At 44.9% G+C, this 18,617-nt stretch overlaps 1 protein-coding gene across 1 annotated transcript in view; it reads right to left on the bottom strand.

Annotated features, from left to right (window-relative positions):
- Positions 1 to 1,882: 1,882 nt before the first annotated feature.
- The window catches only part of LOC106729437 (translation initiation factor IF-2-like), a 37,876-nt gene continuing 21,141 nt past the window's right edge, over positions 1,883 to 18,617 (bottom strand). The window contains exons 3-5 of the mRNA XM_032468654.1: positions 10,364 to 10,434; positions 3,670 to 3,815; positions 1,883 to 3,577 (exon numbers count right to left, since the gene is read on the bottom strand). Of these exons, the coding sequence (XP_032324545.1) occupies positions 3,490 to 3,577; positions 3,670 to 3,815; positions 10,364 to 10,434 (305 nt within the window). The 3' untranslated portion in view covers positions 1,883 to 3,489. The remainder of the gene's footprint in view (positions 3,578 to 3,669; positions 3,816 to 10,363; positions 10,435 to 18,617) is intronic.

Raw genomic sequence — 18,617 nt, 5'->3', positions numbered from 1 at the left:
AGAAGTAGAGACCTGCCGGGAGGTCTACTTTGAAACCCCCCCTTCCCTTCCACCTGAGAGGCAGGTCAGCAGAGCCAGGTCCAAATCCCCACTGCCCTGAAACTTCCTTCATCTCCCAAGTTGCTTTTCTTCATGTATATCCCTAAAGTGGGGATACTATTAGTATCTCCCTCTCTGCTGTGAAGATTGAAACACACAGCACATATGGGAACTCAGCACCTACCTTGGAAATGCTAAATAAATGCCAGCCATTTATTATTTAACATGAGACGCCACCCATCCCCAAATATTCCTCCCTCCAAAAAGCTTCCTTGACTTTTTTCCACAAAGAAGCTGGCTTTCTTCTAGCTCTAAGCCAGTGTTAGGATACTCAGAGGGGATTTTCAGGCTTGATTCATGAAACAAAAAGTATTTCCTCAGCTAGGCATACATGTGCTTCCTGTGTGCTCTGCACCATGCTGGCACCTCCCCTCCTGCAGAGCCCTGGGGGTGGCAGAAACTGCCAGATTGAGCAACCACCTGGCACCCAGTAGGTCCTCAGTTAAGTGTCTATTGACAGGGAGAAAGAATTTGGATAGGGTGAGAGCAGGCCTTTAGGGAATGAGGCTTTGAGAAGTACATTAAACCCCAACAATGATGCTGGTTAAGAGGTTAACATGCACTTTAAACAATTAATTGGGATGAGAAGAGGCCAGCGTGAGTGGTTTGCTCAGTGAATGGATTCATGTGTCTATAGGACTCAGAGCCCCAGAGCCAAGGACAAATCCCAGCAGGGCCATGCAGGGCCCATACCTCTGACTCCTCGGCTCTCTGTTAACAGGTTTTCCTGTTTCTAGATGAGACCTGAGTCCGTGGTGCAACACAACCACCAGCCCTTCACCTCTTGGAAACATGTGCACAAGGTGCAGGGCTCCCACACTGGCGCTTCGGCCTGGGAACCCTGGAAGCAGGCAGGCTGGACGCCTGACGTCGGAGGCTTCCAGAACCAGTGCTGGGCCTCATTACTGAGGAGCACGTGGTCCCCTGTGGGACTCGCTGGAGGCCAAAGAGGAAAGCTAATCATCAGGGGGCTCCGTCTTTCAGTTCTACATTTCTCTTCCCCTGGGCCTGCGGTTGCTGTGCAGACTTCAAGCTGAAACATCAGGAAAGCCTCATGTGGTCTGACTTCCCCTTCCCCGGCACACACACGCAGGCGCATGCACGCACACGCACGCACACGCACACGCCTGCCTCTGGGCTTCATCAAGCACCCCAGGTAGTGTCGGCTAGAGAGTCACAGGGTGATGATGAGCTGTGAGTTTCGCTCCTCAGTTAAAGAAGGAGAAAATACCTCCACTTAAGATTCTCAGCATGCTTTACCAACCAGAGGGAATGTTTTGGCTCAGCTCAGGGGAAAAACAGAAGCCAAGGAGCTCTCATTAGAGGAATGGCAGGGGGCATTTGAGAGGAGGCCAGAGTGTTCTGGATAATGAAATGCCATATGCCCTGGACACGAGGGCCTGGGGATGCTGAACAGCTAAGTCTGATGGAGAAAGCAACACGTTGACAGGAAGACATTCACCGTGAATATGAGACTCTGAGAAAGTCACCAAAACTCCACATGCCTCACTTGCACGACTCAACAATCAGGGCTGTGCTGGTAAATGTTTAACAACCTGGGCAATGCATGAGATCTGGTTGTGGCGTTGACCGATCTCTCATTTCTGTGGTATAAGTTCTCCAACTGTGGTCAATTTCAAGATTATCAAGAGGACATCACTGAACTTGGATTTGGAAACAGATGAACAGTGAGCCCAATACTGCACAGCATTCCCAGATACAATTTACAAGAGCACAGATATAGAAAAGTACAGTAAAGTCATTAGGAAGCAGTGAGTTTTGATTATTGATCAGTTTTGTATTTAACATAGTTTAACTGTGAGTTCATACAACTTAATTTTTAATAACAGCTTGTTTAACAATCAGCTCTCATAAGACAGTACAAGAGACCGCTCCAGCACACCATTGTATGGAGAAAGTACCTGACCATTGTGCTCAACAGTGGGCCAGAGAAACAAAATAACCAATGTGAAAATGTCTTGGAAATAAAGATGCTACTACACAGAAGCCCTAGAGGGCTCAGAGTAACCATCCTAAGAAATTTATATAATGCTTTGCTATTTCAAAGTGCATGTGTGTTTAGATTTATAATGTTAGCCATTCAAAATAACCTTATGAAGACATTAAACCATCCCATGCAACAGATGAAGAAACTGTGGTTCAGAGAGGGGTCACATGCCCAGATTCCCTCAGCTGGTCAGTGGGGGAGCCAGCACCTGATTTATTCTAGATCCTTGGTCTCCTCACCCCCACCATCCATGCACACTTGGGCAGGAGCAGCTGCTTGGCTCTGGTCAAGCTTGGGTTGCAAAGCCACACTGTCATGGCCCATCTAGCAGCTCAAGCAGATGTCACCAGACATGTTTACAATTGCAGTGCTTGTGCTCGGGCCCTGGAGCCAGTCCTCTGGCTTAAAACATGCAACGGGGATGTTAAGTAAGACACCACACTCACTTGTCTCCTAGGACCTCTCTCAGAGTGCTAGGGCAGTGACAGATTGCCCGGCCTTTAGAAAAAGGAGTACACAGCTCTCTGGGCCCCACCCCATTTCTCTGCCCTCTTGGACACAGGATATTGGAGTCTCTGCTATATGGATCAGCAGGGGGCAGAAGGGCTTTCAACTCAGTCTCTGAGCTGTAGCCAAACCCCAAGGCCTGCTGGACACAGACAGCAGGGCAGTGCCCGGTTGGCCACCCAGGCTGTGTGTGCATTATCCAGCAGCTCCTTGGGAGGCCCCAGACAGGCCACTTCCTAACCAGAGCAACTGGCATTGGATTCCAGATGGCATCAGGAACACGGCTTGAGGCTTGGATCCCAGACTCCAAACTCACATGTAGCTGGAAACCAGTCCCTAAGAAATCCTCCAGTGCAAAGTAAGCCCTTCTCCCATCTCTCACCTTCTCCCAGCTTGGCTACTACCCCTCTGGCTTTTGGGTAGGAGACAACCCATTGCCCAGGCCATGTCCCTTCAAAACTGTGTCATTTCAAATTTTCTGACATGTAGGTTTGGTATGCTTGGCTCTTTTAAACATCACTCTTTATGGCCTTTTGCAGTGTAATTTTGTTCCTGTCCTGCCATTCAATTTGAATTAAATATCAAACAGATGTGAGTCATTTTTTGCTCTTTATAAAGAAAAAGTTTAATATTAGGGAGCATGCCCTCCTATATGATCAGGAAAGCCATTCGGAGAAATAAGCCCCTTCAAATTAAAAAAGAATCACATTGGTTAACTTTAAGATGCTTTCAAGTGATACATTTCGAAGTGCTAAGGGAAGGTGTTTCCAGCAAGCTATAAAGCAGCCAGGAGAAAGGAGGAGAAGATATACGGCTCCAGGCTGATGGGGAAATTGGAGCTCAGAGAGGGGGCAACCCCACCTGGGGAGGAAGCTCTAAGCTTGGAGATGAGGTTCACAGACGATGGAGGGGGAGGCCATCTTCCCCAAAGGCCTGGTGGGGGCGAGGCATGCTCTCTGCAGCCTGTGTGGTCAGGGGGGAAGGGAGTCAGGAGGAGCTCCATTCTGCTCAGAGATCCCACCTGACCTGGGTACCGATTCCCCATCCTCACATACCTGCACCAGCTTGACACATCTCCCCGTGCCAGCAGTCCCAGGGGTGGACTTGTATGTTGGGGCATGCTGACTGGTGTGGTCCCCTGGTTCCTGCTACAGTCTCCCAGGTAGTATAGTCTTTGTCCTTTCGTTGGTCTTGGATGCCTCTGAAAATGCAGAGACAGCTGTGGCTCTTCTTTGAACACAGGAACATGCATAAACCTCCATATAACTGCAGAGGCCCATGGTCTGCTGATTTAGAACCCCCCCCCCCCAAAATGGCCATCACACAGAGCATCTCATCACCAAGACACTCAACCCAAAGGACCACGGCCCTTCTCTTACAGAGAACAAGAAGCTACATTTCTGAGCTGGGCCTTGGTGTGAGCTGGAGGAACTGGTCAGTCTCCAAACCCCTCTGGCTTCTTGGCAACATGTATGCCTGGAGCTCAGCATTATTGGACCTGCCGCCATTCATGGCTACGAGCCAGGGCTTCTCCAGTGCTGGCTCAGGCTAAAGTGTTTCCATGTGGTCCTTTGACTCACTGCACCTAAAAGGCAGCTCTCCAGCTACAGCCGGCTCACTACAAATGACATTTCCATGTGGCAGGGAAAGGGGCCAGGAGGCCTCTGATTCCAGCTGGTTCTGGACATTCTGGACCCTGAGACGAGGCTCTACACACCCAAGGTTCCCCTCTAGGGATGATGTGCAAATGCCCAGAGACCCTGCTCCATGGGGAGCAGGAGGCCCCACTGATGAGAAACAGAACCAACACTTCCTAGAATTCCGCAGACAAAAGAGAAGTTTCAGTGCAGGGATTTAGAGCAAAGAAAAGCCTAGACTTTGGAGTCAGACAGCCAAAGTCTGGATCCCAGCTCTACCACTTACTACCTCTCCTATAGCCTCAGTTTCTGCCATCTGCAAAGCAGGAATGCCTGTCTCCTAGGGTGTTCGGGAGGACGAAACGGGCTGATGCATGTGCGACACTAGTACAATGCTTGACCTACAGCAAGGGCTCAATGTTTTGAGCTTATCTTTCTTTGTCCTTCTCTCCAGGATGACAAACCCCATATCTGACGGTGCTCGTGGGGCCTGGGTGCTGGGAGGTAGGTCAGAGCCAGGCTTACTCTCTGTAGTAACCATCCTGATAACCACAAGTAGAGCAGGAGATATAAAGGGGGGGATGTAAGTTACTGTCTCATAATTCCTGTGGGTCAGGGGCAGGGAGGGAGGAAGAGGGGGGAGGGGAGGGGAGGGGAGGGGAGGAAAGCAGCAGAAATATCTACGAGTGGTTTTAGAAGAGGAATCGAAATTCACAAATCATTGCTGCTATTCCAACCGTTATTTTGCATCTGTGGCAAATCAGTAACAATGAATTGAGACATTCTGAAAGCCTAGGGGGAGAGGGAGGTGCAGCAGAGAAAGGGTGAGGGACTCAGGACCACATCCAGATTCTGGATAGCAAGGGCTGGGCTGGTCAGAAGAGGCTTCCTGTGGGAGGAGGACGAAGCTGTGCGCTGAACGATGGGAAGTCTGTTTAGGAAGAGAGATGCCCCCCACCGTGTGCCTTGCTGCTCGGCAGGCAGGGGTCCGAGGACAAGGCTGCCTGCTCTCAGGGTTCTCAGTTTAGGCTCCAACCACCTCCCAAATGACTCAGTTATACACAGCAGCCATTCATTTGTGTTTCGCTCAAAACAAGAGGTCCTTTCCGTAGTGCTCCTCAGGTACCCAGCCTTGGAACTCTTAACGGCCGTGAAAATACAGTTCTCTTGTCCTATCACTAGAGGCAGCCATGTGCTGGACAAGCCCTGAGGATTCTCCCAGCCCTCCACTGGGGCCAAGTCCCTCTCCAGCCTACAGGGGCAGGGGGAGTATGTGGGGTCCTGGGGTATGAAAGGAGGCTGACTGTGATGGGGGCTCAGCCCCATTTCCCCCAGGACACCCTGCCTGACCCTGGAAACTTATGTCAGTGGCCACATTTATTCTGATGACCCTGCTTTTTTTTTTTTTAATAGTTTTTTTTTTATTAAGTTATAGTCAGTTTACAATGTTGTGTCAATTTCCAGAGTAGAGCACAATTTTTCAGTTATGCATGAACATACATATATTCATTGTCACATTCTTTTTCTCTGTGAGCTACCACAAGGTCTTGTATATATTTCCTTGTGCTATACAGTATAATCTTGTTTATCTATTCTACATATGCCTGTCAGTATCTACAAATTTTGAACTCCCAATTTGTCCCTTCCCACCCCTCTCCCCTCTGGCAACCACAAGTTTGTATTCTATGTCTATGAGTCTGTTTCTATTTTGTATTTATGTTCTTTTTGTTGTTGTTGTTAGATCCCACATATGAGCGATTTCATATGGTATTTTTCTTTCTCTTTCTGGCTTACTTCATTTAGAATGACATTCTCCAGGGACATCCATGTTGCTGCAAATGGCATTATGTTGTCATTTTTATGGCTGAATAGTATTCCATTGTATAAATATACCACATCTTCTTTATCTAGTCATCTGTCGATGGACATTTAGGCTGTTTCCATGTCTTGGCTATTGTAAATAGTGCTGCTATGAACATTGGGGTGCAGGTGTCATTTTGAAGTAGGGTTCCTTCTGGATATATGCCCAGGAGCAGGATTCCTGGGTCATACGGTAAGTCTATTCCTAGTCTTTTGAGGAATCTCCATACTGTTTTCCACAGTGGCTGCACCAAACTGCATTCCCACCAGCAGTGTAGGAGGGTTCCCTTTTCTCCACAGCCTCTCCAGCATTTGCTGACGACCCTGCTTTTATGTCCTCTGCATGCACAGAGCCCCAGCTGCAGGATTTTCTTCAGCCTTTGCAACCATATACATCTTGTCCTGTTTTGATGACATGGGGGTCTCTTCTTAGCGGGAACTTGATAACTTAGGCACATTCATATCTATCTCTATTCTTATTTATTTTTCACTTTTATTTTTTAAATATTGAGTGACTTAAATATATTTATATAAACAATTACTTACATCTCCCTCCTGCCTTCTTCAGGGTGTGCCTTTCCCACAGTCATAATCAAGGTGCATAGACTTGCTTTCTCCAGTTATTTCCTGGGCACTTTATATGGTTTCATACCTGTCATATTGATGTTATTGGCTTTTTGCTACATCATCAATGACATGCCTCAGTCTAAAGTCAATTGATGGGCATTTTAACTGGTTACAATTTTTTTTTACTGTGTTTAAACTAATACCCTGAACTATTTATAACGTATTTTTCCTTTTGAGCAATTCTTTTGGAGATGTTCCCAGGAGCTGGATGCCAGTGAAGATTCTCTGTATGCTAGTACCCGCTGTGGACCTGATGTTCTACAAATGGCCTCTCATTCATCCATGCGCCAACCCAGCAGATTTCGATCCTTATTCCCATTTTGCAGATGAGAAAACTGAGGTGGGAGGGGAAGGGGTGTCTCCTTGTGCATTTCTCAGCATGTGCCCTCCCTCCAGGTACATTTTGGGTTTAACAGAGGTCCTGAGAGCCTTGACCTAGGGTGGTGAATGACTAACGGTGGAAATGCCCTCATGGCAGCACAGAGATAATTACGGGACAAGGAATGTCACTTCTTCAGCCTCTGAAATAAGCCTGCAGATGGCTCTCTCTGGCCAAGCCCAAGACTGCCCTCCTCAACCCCTCCAGGGACCCTTTAAGCAAGGGAGGGCATGCTTTTTGGATCTCTAAGCCCTTCAGAAGATGTGAAAATGGGGGCAGGTCAGCCACATGAAGTGCTGGCTACAACGTGTAAACACCACCTCAGGGCGCTGCTAATCTCCCAGGTCAGGGCCTGGTGCCACCAGCTGCCCACTGCAGGCACAGAGGCCGGGGTGGCTCTCGCCAAGTTGCCCATGGGGTCCCATATCAGCGGCGGGCAGTCACTGGGCTCCCAGGGCCAGGCAGGGGATCAGTCATTGGTACCCTGGTCCACCCTGTGGCAACCTGAGTGCCCTGCCCAGCCTTCTTCAGATGCAGAGCCCTGACAGCTGCTGGGCCTCAGAGGCCCCAGGCTCACACAGGCATCCCTGGCCCCTCATTGTGCCCCTGGGCGAGGTGCACGGGGCTAACCAGAAACACCTGTGTACATGGAATTTCCTGCCCCAGTTCAGCCTTCATTTCCTCCGCCAGTAAAAACCCAAGGCGTCCAAAGGTGAAAGAAACCAGCCAGTCAATCACCCAGACGACGGCCACCAGGGCCGCAGAGACAGGACCCTCTAAATTAAATTTTAATTCCCACCCGATGGCCTGGCCAGGACAGCCATGATTCAAACTGTGTGACTGCCGCCACAGCCAGGCAGATCCCCGCCCAGGTCCTTGCAGGAATTAACCTCACCCCTGGGCTAGTGGACAGAGGCGTCTGCCTTGGTCATCAGGTCGTGGAATGAGACCCTAAGAATGAAAGCACCCCCCCCCCCCCCGCAACCTCATTGTGCAGCTGCAGGGGCTGCCCAGCTGATTAGCTGCTCACTGACCCAGGCTGTTTGAATTATTAGGTGCTGGAGAGATCAGAGCCCACTGGTGACTCAGGGACATTTACCAAGACAACATCAAAGCCAGGGGCGGCCTGGGTCCAAAGTGTAGGATAACGGTCAGAGCCCAAGGGTCTGTGCTCTGTCCCAGCCCAGCAGGTTTAGGTGAGGAGAGAGTCGTAAAAATGCCTCCGTTTTTCCAGAACATGTTTCCAGAGATTCCTGCTGGCTGGAGGAGGTAGGGCTTGGAGCAAGAAGGGAGGTATTGAGCTGCCTGTTTTATGGTCAAACCAACTGACACATCGTCAGAGATGATGACTTGCCTGACTGTAACGCTGGCTGCGACCAGACCACCAAACTGAGTCCCTCGCTGGAGACTGACTCATGAGCCATCTTAGCCAGCGATGAGAAGGGCAGGGAAGTGGCCCTGAGGGGCATTCCTGGGGTCACACAGACCTGAGCTCAAAGCCCAGATTGTGCCCGTACACAAGGTAACTTCTCTCACTTTCAGTCTTGTGGTGATAAAATGGGCAATCCTGATAGCCAGTCCTTCCTTTATCAGGTTAGTGTGAGAAATAAAAGACTGTCCCTGAGGTGAGGAATGTGACAAGCCGGGTACCAGGTGAGGCTACTTTTGCCAGGAAGCTTCTGTCTTTCTGCCAGTGGTGTATCAGCCATGGTCACCACGGGAACAGAGGGGAAGACCTCCCTTCAGGAGGACCTGACCTGGACACCCTGAGCCCCACTTCCTGTTCAGCCTTGTGCAATAGGCACATGACCCCTCCCCATCCTATCTGACCAGTCTCTTCATCGAGGGGCTCAAATCAATGACCAATATGTTTCATTGGTGGTCGTGGGTGAGCCAGAGGATGATGGGGTTGGCACAATCCTCTAAGACCTAGAGAAACGATCGGTAGAGAGAACCTTCATGGCTGGGACTGGGGGCCATGTCTACCTCCCTAGCAGAAGTTTCTGCAGAGCAGCCCTCATAGAGAAGTGGAAGGTATTTGGGTTTTTAGCAGCTGCCATCTGCCATCTGCCATCTTTATTTAAATAACGTTATGATTTTAAAAATAATATATGCTCATTATAATATACTACAACGACATACCATATTGATGAATCTCATCAATAACGTTAAGCAAAAGCAGCCGGACAGAAAAAGAGTTCACACCACATGATTTCATTTATATAAAGTTTTAAAATAGGAAATGGAACCTATGGTGCTTAAATCAGGAAGCAGTTCATCCCTGAGGGTGGCAGTGACTGGAAGGGAACCAGGGGAACTTTCAGAAGGGCTGCTGATGGTCTGTTTCTTGATCTGGGTGCTGGTTGTGCAGGTGTGTTCACTTAGTGACAATCCACTGAGCCACAGACTCACAATTCAGTCACTTTTCTGTATGTATGTTATATTCAATAATAAATTCACTTTAAATAAATAGTCAGGTCCATGGCAATGCTGTGTCAAAAACAAATATAAAGCATTCATGCTCAGTGTAGAAACTTGGAAACAGATCATTCATCCTACCATCCCAAGTTACTTCCTTTAATATTTTAGTATATTTCCTTCCCACATCTTCCTATGTATAATGTGTGTGTATTTTATATATGTAGTATTATTCTTGTACTTAAAAATATATGTGTGACTTTTGTTTTCTCAATATGATATAGCAAGGATTTGTGCACATATCCTTAGTGACTCCTGAAAATTATCCTTTTGACTTTGTAACATGCCACCATATGGACATATCATTTGGTAAAGACAGCGTGAGAAAACAAGCTGTTGTATCAAAACTAGATAAATAGTTGATAATTAAGATAAACACAAGGTCCCACTGTAATAGTACAGGGAACTATATTCAACACCTTGTAACAGCCGGTATGTATAACTGAATCACTATGCTGTACACTAGAAATTAACACAACATCATAAATCAACTATATTTCGGTTTTTAAAAAGGCAAAAAAGAGTTGATAATTAATGCTTTCAAAGACCGTGGTAAATTACTAGCCACCTCTTTTGTAACATCATTTACGGCATCGAAACCAAACTAATCAACCAGTTACTGTATCTTTTACGGCAGGAGTGCCTTACGGCCAGGTTTCCCGCACGGTGAAACTGCTTGCGGGAGAGTTCTTTACGGCAAAAATACCAGATTCCGTTAAGGTTCAAGAAATTCAGGACGTGGTTAAAAAGGCACATCTTGGGGCCTACCTTGGACTTACTGACGCAAGTCTGGGATCGGGTTCCAGGAATACGCATTTCAGCAAGCTCTTCAGGTAATTCTTTAAAAACAAAAAACGGTGGTATTATGTATATGCCATAAAATCTGCCTTTTTTGGGGGGTGGGGCAAGGAATTGTGACTTCATTCGGAAAGCCAGCAGACTGAGTAATTATGCTGTTTAAACCATTTTTAAACATAAAATCCATGGCAGGCATTAGTCACATCAACATTGTTGTGCCAGCATCACCACTGTTTCCAAAACTCTTCTATCACCCCAAACAGCAGCTCTGTACCCATTAAGCAGTAATTCCTTGTTTCCCCTAGCTTCTGGTAACCTCTAATCCACTCTCTGTCTCTGCCTTTGCCTAAGCTAGATAGTTCACGTAAGGGGAATTATACAATACGTGTCCTTTTGTGTTTGGCTTATTTCACTTAGCATAAATATTTTCAAGTTTCATTCAATTTTCGTTCATATTGTAGCATGTGTCACAACTTCTTTCCTTTTATGGCCGAATAATATTCCATTGTATGATTATATCACATGTTGTCTACACATTCTCCTATTGATGGTCAGACACTCCACATTTTGGCTATTGTGAGTAACGCTGTTGGGAACACTGGTCTTTGAGTATCTGTTCAAGTCCCTGTTACCAGTTTTTTGGTGTATATACCTAATAGTGGAATTGATGGGTCATCAGATAATTGTTTAACTTTTTGAGGAATGCCAAAGTGTTTTCCACTAGCTACACCATTTTACATTCCCCTGCATGAGGGTCCCATCCCCATCCTCATCAACACTTGTTGTTTTCCATGTTTTTTATTTTAACCAGCCTAGTAGATGTGAATTAGTATCTCATTATGGTTTTCTTCTAGTAATTTTCATGCATACTGAGTTGGAGAACCCTACTGTTTAAAAAGGGTATAGAACTTTCAACAGAGAGATAAGGACTCAGGTAAAAGGAAAGGGATTTTTGTCATTTTTCAAAGAGTGCATTTCCTCCTCCTCCTTCTCCTCCTCCTCTTTCTGCATCTCCACACTGGTTTGTAGTGCTGAATTCAGTGGCCCATGAACAGCACAGTCCTGAAGCAAGTTTGAAGAGTTTGGGAGTTGGGAGGGCGGGGTTGAGATCTGAGACTGGGAGCAGAGGTGCAAGACCAGTGACCACAGAGCTGTGAGAACCTACTGTCAGGAATCCACTCTCATGAGGCTTTTGCCAGGGGAATGGATTGAGTTTGAGCCTCTCCAGGGTCTAATGATTTTCCAAGTTGGCTTTGTAGGATAACTGTGCCTTTTAGAAAGAGCTGTAATGAGAATTAACAGTGGGGAAAGTGCCATTCAGCTTTTTAATAAAAAAAGAACGTGTGAGTCAGGGGTGGGGTCTAGCTGCCTTCTCTGCCTTCCTGCCAGCAGTGTCTGTGGAGCAGCGCTCACTGGGCAGGATATCAGGCTCTGGATCCATCTTGACAGTTGTCCAGTAGAGGGGTTTTCTTGTATTCCAGGACTTTAGTCCAGGCTGAGTGAAAATGTCTCTGGAGGCAGGAGGTGCCCCTCACCGTCTCCCTGATCAAGAAGCTGCTGCCATTAGCTCTGGGTTCTGAGGGCCTGGGAAGTGTTGGGTGGGACCCAGAGCTGAGCCCTGAGCCCCCTAGAGGCTGCCCTCTCCCAAATGCCAAATCCTACTAGAAGAAACACTCCTTTCTTTGGGTGGAATTCTGCTTCTTGGGCACTCTGGGCCAATTAGCATAGCAGGGCTCTGTGGGTAAGCACACTCTCAATGGGGCTTGTAAGAGCCACAGTCAGGAGATCAAATAACCCCCTTGCTCTCCATGCAGCAGGCCTGGACTCCATCAGAAGGACACGCCCAGCCAGCCAAGACGTAGCTTTGGTGCAGACAGCAGGGCAATGAGGCAAGCAATAAAAAGGCCTAATCTCTTAAGGCAACATGAATTGTTGGCGAGAACATAAGGGAAAAGCAACATTAGCCAAGGATCATTTTCCTCTTGTTATAGATGCCTGCTGACTGCTTGGAAAAAAAGAGAGGGGAATCGTGCTAACGCGAGTGGGCCGCAAGATACAATTTACAGAACTGGTTTCCCCCAAATTTTAACAGCTAAATAGTCTTATTGCAAACATTAATGACTGCCATTGGCTGAGTGCTTCCTCTGTGATAGATATTTTATATTTAATAGCTTGCCTAATCCTCATGGTCCAAAAAAATTAGCAGTTTCATCATCCTATGTCAGCTAGGTTCAGTGCAAGGAACCGAAGTTTTTCTAGGTATTTCCAGCAAAAGGGGATTTTTGTAGGGAATCACATGCTAACAAGATTATGATAAGAGCTGGAGGACAGTACACGAAGGGGTGACAATAAGCTGTTGAATGTGAGGACCATTATGTGCCTGAGACAACAGGAAGCTGCTATAGCTGCCACCACAGCTCCTGTCACACCACCTCTCCCAGCCTGAAGCTGGTGACCAACTTTCTTGCTGCCTCTACAGTCACAACAACCAAACTTACCTCAGCAGGAGGAAGAGGACTCCCTCAGCTCTACCTTCCAAACCTCCCATGAGAACCACCATCTAGTGGAACTTTATTCCCATCCAGAACTCTAGCTGCGAGGGCATTTGGGGAGCTTCCCGGGCTCACCAAAGAAGGATGGTTGAATTGAGAATAAAGGTGCCTAACTTCCTCACTTTTCAGTTGCATCCAGAGAGGTTAAGTCACTTGTATGCGGTCACACAGCTAGAGGGTAAGTCAAGCCCAAGTTTGCAGGACGGTGAAGCCTGTTCTTACCCACTGCCTTCTGGGGAATGTAGGAGAAAAAGCACCCTATGTATTCTAAGGATTCCCATTAATTATAATTACATTGGTAATTATTATTAGATCTCAGATTAAATTGCCGGGAGATGATTATGGATTTTACAGAGATAAAATTACTCTGGCAATCATGAGAAATGAATTGTTCCAGTACCAGGGGACAGAAGGTTAAGAGGGAGTGGAAGAGAAAGTAAGTGGGACTAGCCTAGGCTTAGCTGCAGAGCAAACCTGTATCCCCCTAGATCTCTGTCCTAGGCTGCAGGTTCTTGACCCCCTGCCCTGGGCAGCCTGGGAGATTTACAGCACCCTTGTTGAAGGGTTAGTATTGGGGAGCGCACAGCTAACGTTTACTAGCACGAGGATGCCAGGCAGCATGCCTAGCATATTTACAAAGATTAGCTCGTTTTATCTGCATGAAAACTTTTCAGGTAGGTGATTGTCTCCTTCGAATTACATAGATAAGGAGACTGAGTGTCAGGGAGGTTACATGACTCATCCAACAATGCAGTATTACTCAGCCATAAAAAGAATGAAATAATGCCATTTGCAACAACATGGATGGCCCTAGAGATTATCGTATTAAATGAAGTAAGTCAGATAGAGAAAGAAAAATATCATATGATGTTGCTTGCATGTGGAATCTAAAAAAATACAAATTTTATTTACAAACCAGGAATAGAATCATGGGCATAGAAAACAAAATGTGATAACCAGGGGGGAAATGGTGGTGGTGGCAGGGATAGATTAGGAGTTTGGGATTAACAGATACACATCACTATATAAAATAGATAAACAATAAGGACATACTGTATAGCACAGAGACCCATATTTAAATTTTTGTAATGAGCCATAATGGAAAAGAAACTGAAAAAATATGTATGTATGTGTGTAATTGAATTGCTTTGCTGTACACCTGAAACTAACATTGTAAATCAACTACACTTCAATGAAAAATAAGAATTAAAAAATAAAGAATGAAAGAAGTGACTCATCCAAGGTCACACAGTCAGTCTGTGGTAATATCAAGGTTGGCACCCAAGTGCATCTAAGTCCATACTCTGAAATCCTTAGTCCCTGGCTGTGTGTCCACTTCTCTGACCCTGTAAAGCCTGGCAGCCCCTCACAGCACACCCAGAGTTGGATTAAGGCAGAAAGACCGAACACCAGCTGGGTGGACACTGCTTGTAACACAGCAGTGATGACCAGTTCCCAGGACGCCAGTTTTCTGAAGAATTCAGTGGAGGTAGCTTCCAGCAGTCCTGGGAACAGCTTGGGGCTAGGGCATCTCTCTACACCAGGGATTCCTTCCACATCTATCATGCATTCCCCCACCTCACCCTATCCTGTGAGATTTGTGGCAAGTCCTAAAACCACATTGTTCCAGCTTGAAGGACCATAGTGGATTGCTAGTCAAGCCTCCCATTGTGCACAAGGAGAAACAGAGATTGGGAGAGAGGAATGGACCTGCCAAAGGTAATTCAGGTGGCTAGAATCAAGGCGAGGGCAGAACCCAGGCCGTTTCATCTCCTCCTCAACTTTAGAGCTAACATTTAAAGAAGGAGGCATCATAACCCAAACTCAGTGCCCTCAGAATCCCTTCATCACAAAGAACTTCCCCCCAACCCCCTTACTTGTTAGCTTCTGAGGTGGTGATCATGTTTTATTTCTTGATCTAGGTGATAGCCATATGGCTGTTGACCCTGTGGAAATTCATTGAGCTGATTACTTATGGGTTTTTTTGTTGTTGCATTTTTTATATTATGTCAAATTTCAATGAAAAGCTTACTTAAAAAATTAATGGGTGATTTGCAACAACATCGATGGACCTAGAGAGCATTATGCTTAGTGAAATAAGTTGGATGGAGAAAGAACAAATACCATATGATTTCATTTATATGTGGAATATAAAAAACAAACAAACAAAACCCCAAAATAAATGAACAAGCCATACCAAACAAAAATAAACTCATAGATACAGAGAATAGACTAGTGGTTACCAGAGGAAAAGGTTTGGGATGGAGGGGGCAAAATGGGTAAAAGGATCAACTGTCTGGTGATGGATGGATGGAAACCAAATTTTTGGTGGTGAGCACACTGTAGGGCACACAGAAGTAGAAATACAATGTTCTACACATGAAACTTATGTCATATTATAAACCAGTGTTTTTACCTCAATAAAACATAAATAAAAATAATGTTGGCTGATTAGACTTCCTGCAGGACCAGGAAAATAGTCCATGCTTTAATTGAAAAGTGTTTTCCTTTTAGTCTCAAGAGCCAGAACAAACCATATTCAGTGCTACTGTCAACCCAGCATTTGAGAAAACTGAGGAATCAGAGAGCCAAGAAGTTGAGGGGCTCTTTGGGAAAAGCAAAGACGTCCCTTTTATTTTTTCTTTAGAAAGCAGAAACACAGGCACACATACAAATGAGACCTGTGGCAGAGACCTGTAGCTGTTCACAAATTGTGTCCCTCTTCTTCCTGGACAAACACAGGGCTACACTTCCCAGCCTCCCTTGCAGGTAGGCGCCGCTATGTAGACTGGATTCTGGCCAATGCAATACCCAAAGTGGGTAGAAGTGATGGATGCCAGCTCCATGTTTGGCCCATAAACACTCCCATGTACAACCTTTGATTGCCTTTTCCCATCTGCTGGCTAGTTGAAGAGTTCTCTGAGGTCTTAGAAGAGGGCAAAGCCATAAGACAGAAGGAGCCTGGGTACCTATGACATCCTGTGGAGGAGAGCCATGTCACCTGATCAGGAAAACCTATATTGGGGCAGTGCACAGGCAAGAAATAAACTTTATTGTGTGATGTATTAAAATACATAGCTTATTTGTTACAGAAGTTAGCCTACCCTGAATAATACAAGAGCCGTTTTGAAAATAGGCGAATTCTATTCTCCAAATCACCCCATTTTCTCAACATAAATCCATCTCCAAAGAATTTTAAAATATCTGAGAAGCCAAAGTGGCCTCTTGCTGGTTACCTATTGACTCTTAAGTCATAAAGAGTTGTAATAGGTACCATTCACCAGCTTCCCAGGTGAGTTAGGGCAGGAGATCAAGGGGGGAAGACTCTTTATAAGATGTGAGAATTCACAGTCTTTTTTTTTTTTTTTTAATTGTTCTGTCTCCTCCTTTGTTGACAAAGTGCTCAGAACAGCAGCATTCTGGACACCTTCAATACAAGGGCTAACAGTTCTGTACCACCAGAGGGCAATACTATATAATAGCTGATGCACATATGATAGCTGAATCCTCATGAAAGGGAGAAATGGGATCAACATTTATGGAAAGTGGCAGGAGGCAGGTAGCAGGATTGTGGAAGTGAGGAAAGTGTCTTTGAGGTTTATGCCCCCTACCTCCATCTCCCTTACAATTGTTCCAAGGCCTAACTCTGTATTTTTCCTACAGGTCTAAAAATTCTCCAGCTCAGAGATCCAACTGGATGAGGTAAGGAAAAAACTGTGCTGAGGCTACCTTCCACCAAAACATACAAACATGCAGAGCTGTTAGGAAAAAAGTCATTGAGAAAAATAAAATGAAAGGAGAAGCACAGGAGGAGACAGAGTCCCATTTTATTTTCTCTTGGGGCTGGGGCCTGCCAGACTCTAAGGAAACAGCAGTTTCTCTAGCAATACCCTGTGGTTTCCTATTAAAACCCAAGGTTGTGAGTTCTGCTTCCTGGAATTGGGGGCTAGCTTTTTTCCAGACCTAGCTTCTAGTTGAAGATAACTAGAAAAGAAGATGAGGTATGTGTGTGTGTGTGTGTGTGTGTGTGTGTATATGTGTGTGTATAAATATATATATATATATATATAGTATATATTGTATGTATATATCTTTTAACTGTTTGATGGCATTAAGGAGCAACCAAATATTTCTGGAAGTAAGATCTCAGAGAGAAGGAGAAACCAGGAATCTGAGCCCAATATTTGGCATCCCTTTTCTCCTTGAGATGTTTGCCAGTTTGGACTTTTTGATTGAAAACCTGATCAGAAAGTAGCAGCTGAGAGGCTGAGTAGAACTTCTGACAGTCTCTCACCAGGTTGCAGGACAAAAATTGGAGTCTGAGACCTGCCAATTAGGAGGGGATATAAGGAGCAGCTTAGGTTTTCAGTGGGGATTTCAAAGATGGACTGCCTAGAATAAGAGAGTCTTAGCCCAGATTTCTGAGAAGACAGAGCCAGAGGTAAAGCTTGCATGCTGCCACCTTACTAGGAAGTACACTTGTAGGGAAGCTGGCGTGAGGAAAAAAGAGGGGTGAGGCAGAGCAGAAGGGAGAACGTGTGTAAGGGAGGGTATACTCTACAAAACACCAGGACTTAAACTTCTTAGGGTGGCTGACACAAGAAAAATCTGATATTGTCACATACCAGATGAAACATGATAACTAAATATGAAGTGGTACCCTGGAACAGAAAAGGGACATTAGAGAAAAATTAATGGAAGCCAAATGAAGTATGGAGCTTGGTTAATACTTACAAACTAAAGTTGACTCCTTAATTATTATAAATGAATCTCAGTGATGTGAATTGTTACCAATAGGGAAAAGTGGGTAGAAGGTGTACAGAACTCTCTGTACTATTATTGCAACTTTTCTGTAAATCTAACACTATTCTAAAATAAATTTGTATTTTTAAAAAAGAGTAAACAGGTTAAACCAAATAAATTTTCATTGTTGAAAACATCGATAATAATGTCTTGTGGGATTATAAACATATATTTAACATCACTTATAATTAAGTCACATACATATTAAATATTAGTAAACATCAACACATGTATAATTACATTGCATACATAGTTAAAACATACAAGAACAACAGCTCAAAGGCAGAAGGGTGGGGATACATGGAGTTAAGATATTCTAAAATCCTTGTATTGCCTGGGAAATTGTAAAAATATTCGTTTATACTAGATTTTAATAAATCAAAAATGCATGTTGTAATCTCTAGGTTCATTGCCAACAGAATAGAAACTGAATGTGTGACTTAACAAGCAGTAGAGAAGAAAAATAGATTATAAAAATACTTAACATGAGAGTAAGAAAGGAAATGGAACATAAAAGAGGTAGGACAAATAGAAAAATAAACATTGTGTTGTAATGCTGAAACCTAAATATCAGTGTAACACTAAATATAAATGAAGAAAACGCTCTGAATAAAAGTCTAAGGGTAGATTTAGAAACAACAACATTAGCCAACTGTTTCTTTAAGTAATATACTTTAATTATAAGGATACAGAATTTTTAAAAATAATGAGATGGAAAAACATTCAATTCAAATAGTAACTAAAGGAAAACTGATGTAGTTAAGTGGACTTCAAAACAAAGCATCATTGGAGATAAAGAGGGATCGTGTACGTTAAAAGCATTACTCCACTAAAGATATGTAAGAATTCCAAATTTGTATGCATTTCAT

Source organism: Camelus ferus, chromosome 3 (genome assembly GCF_009834535.1).
Source record: "Camelus ferus isolate YT-003-E chromosome 3, BCGSAC_Cfer_1.0, whole genome shotgun sequence".
Lineage (NCBI taxonomy): Eukaryota > Metazoa > Chordata > Mammalia > Artiodactyla > Camelidae > Camelus > Camelus ferus.
The sequence above is the reverse complement of the archived record's forward strand: the minus strand, read 5'-3'. Positions and strand labels throughout refer to the sequence as shown.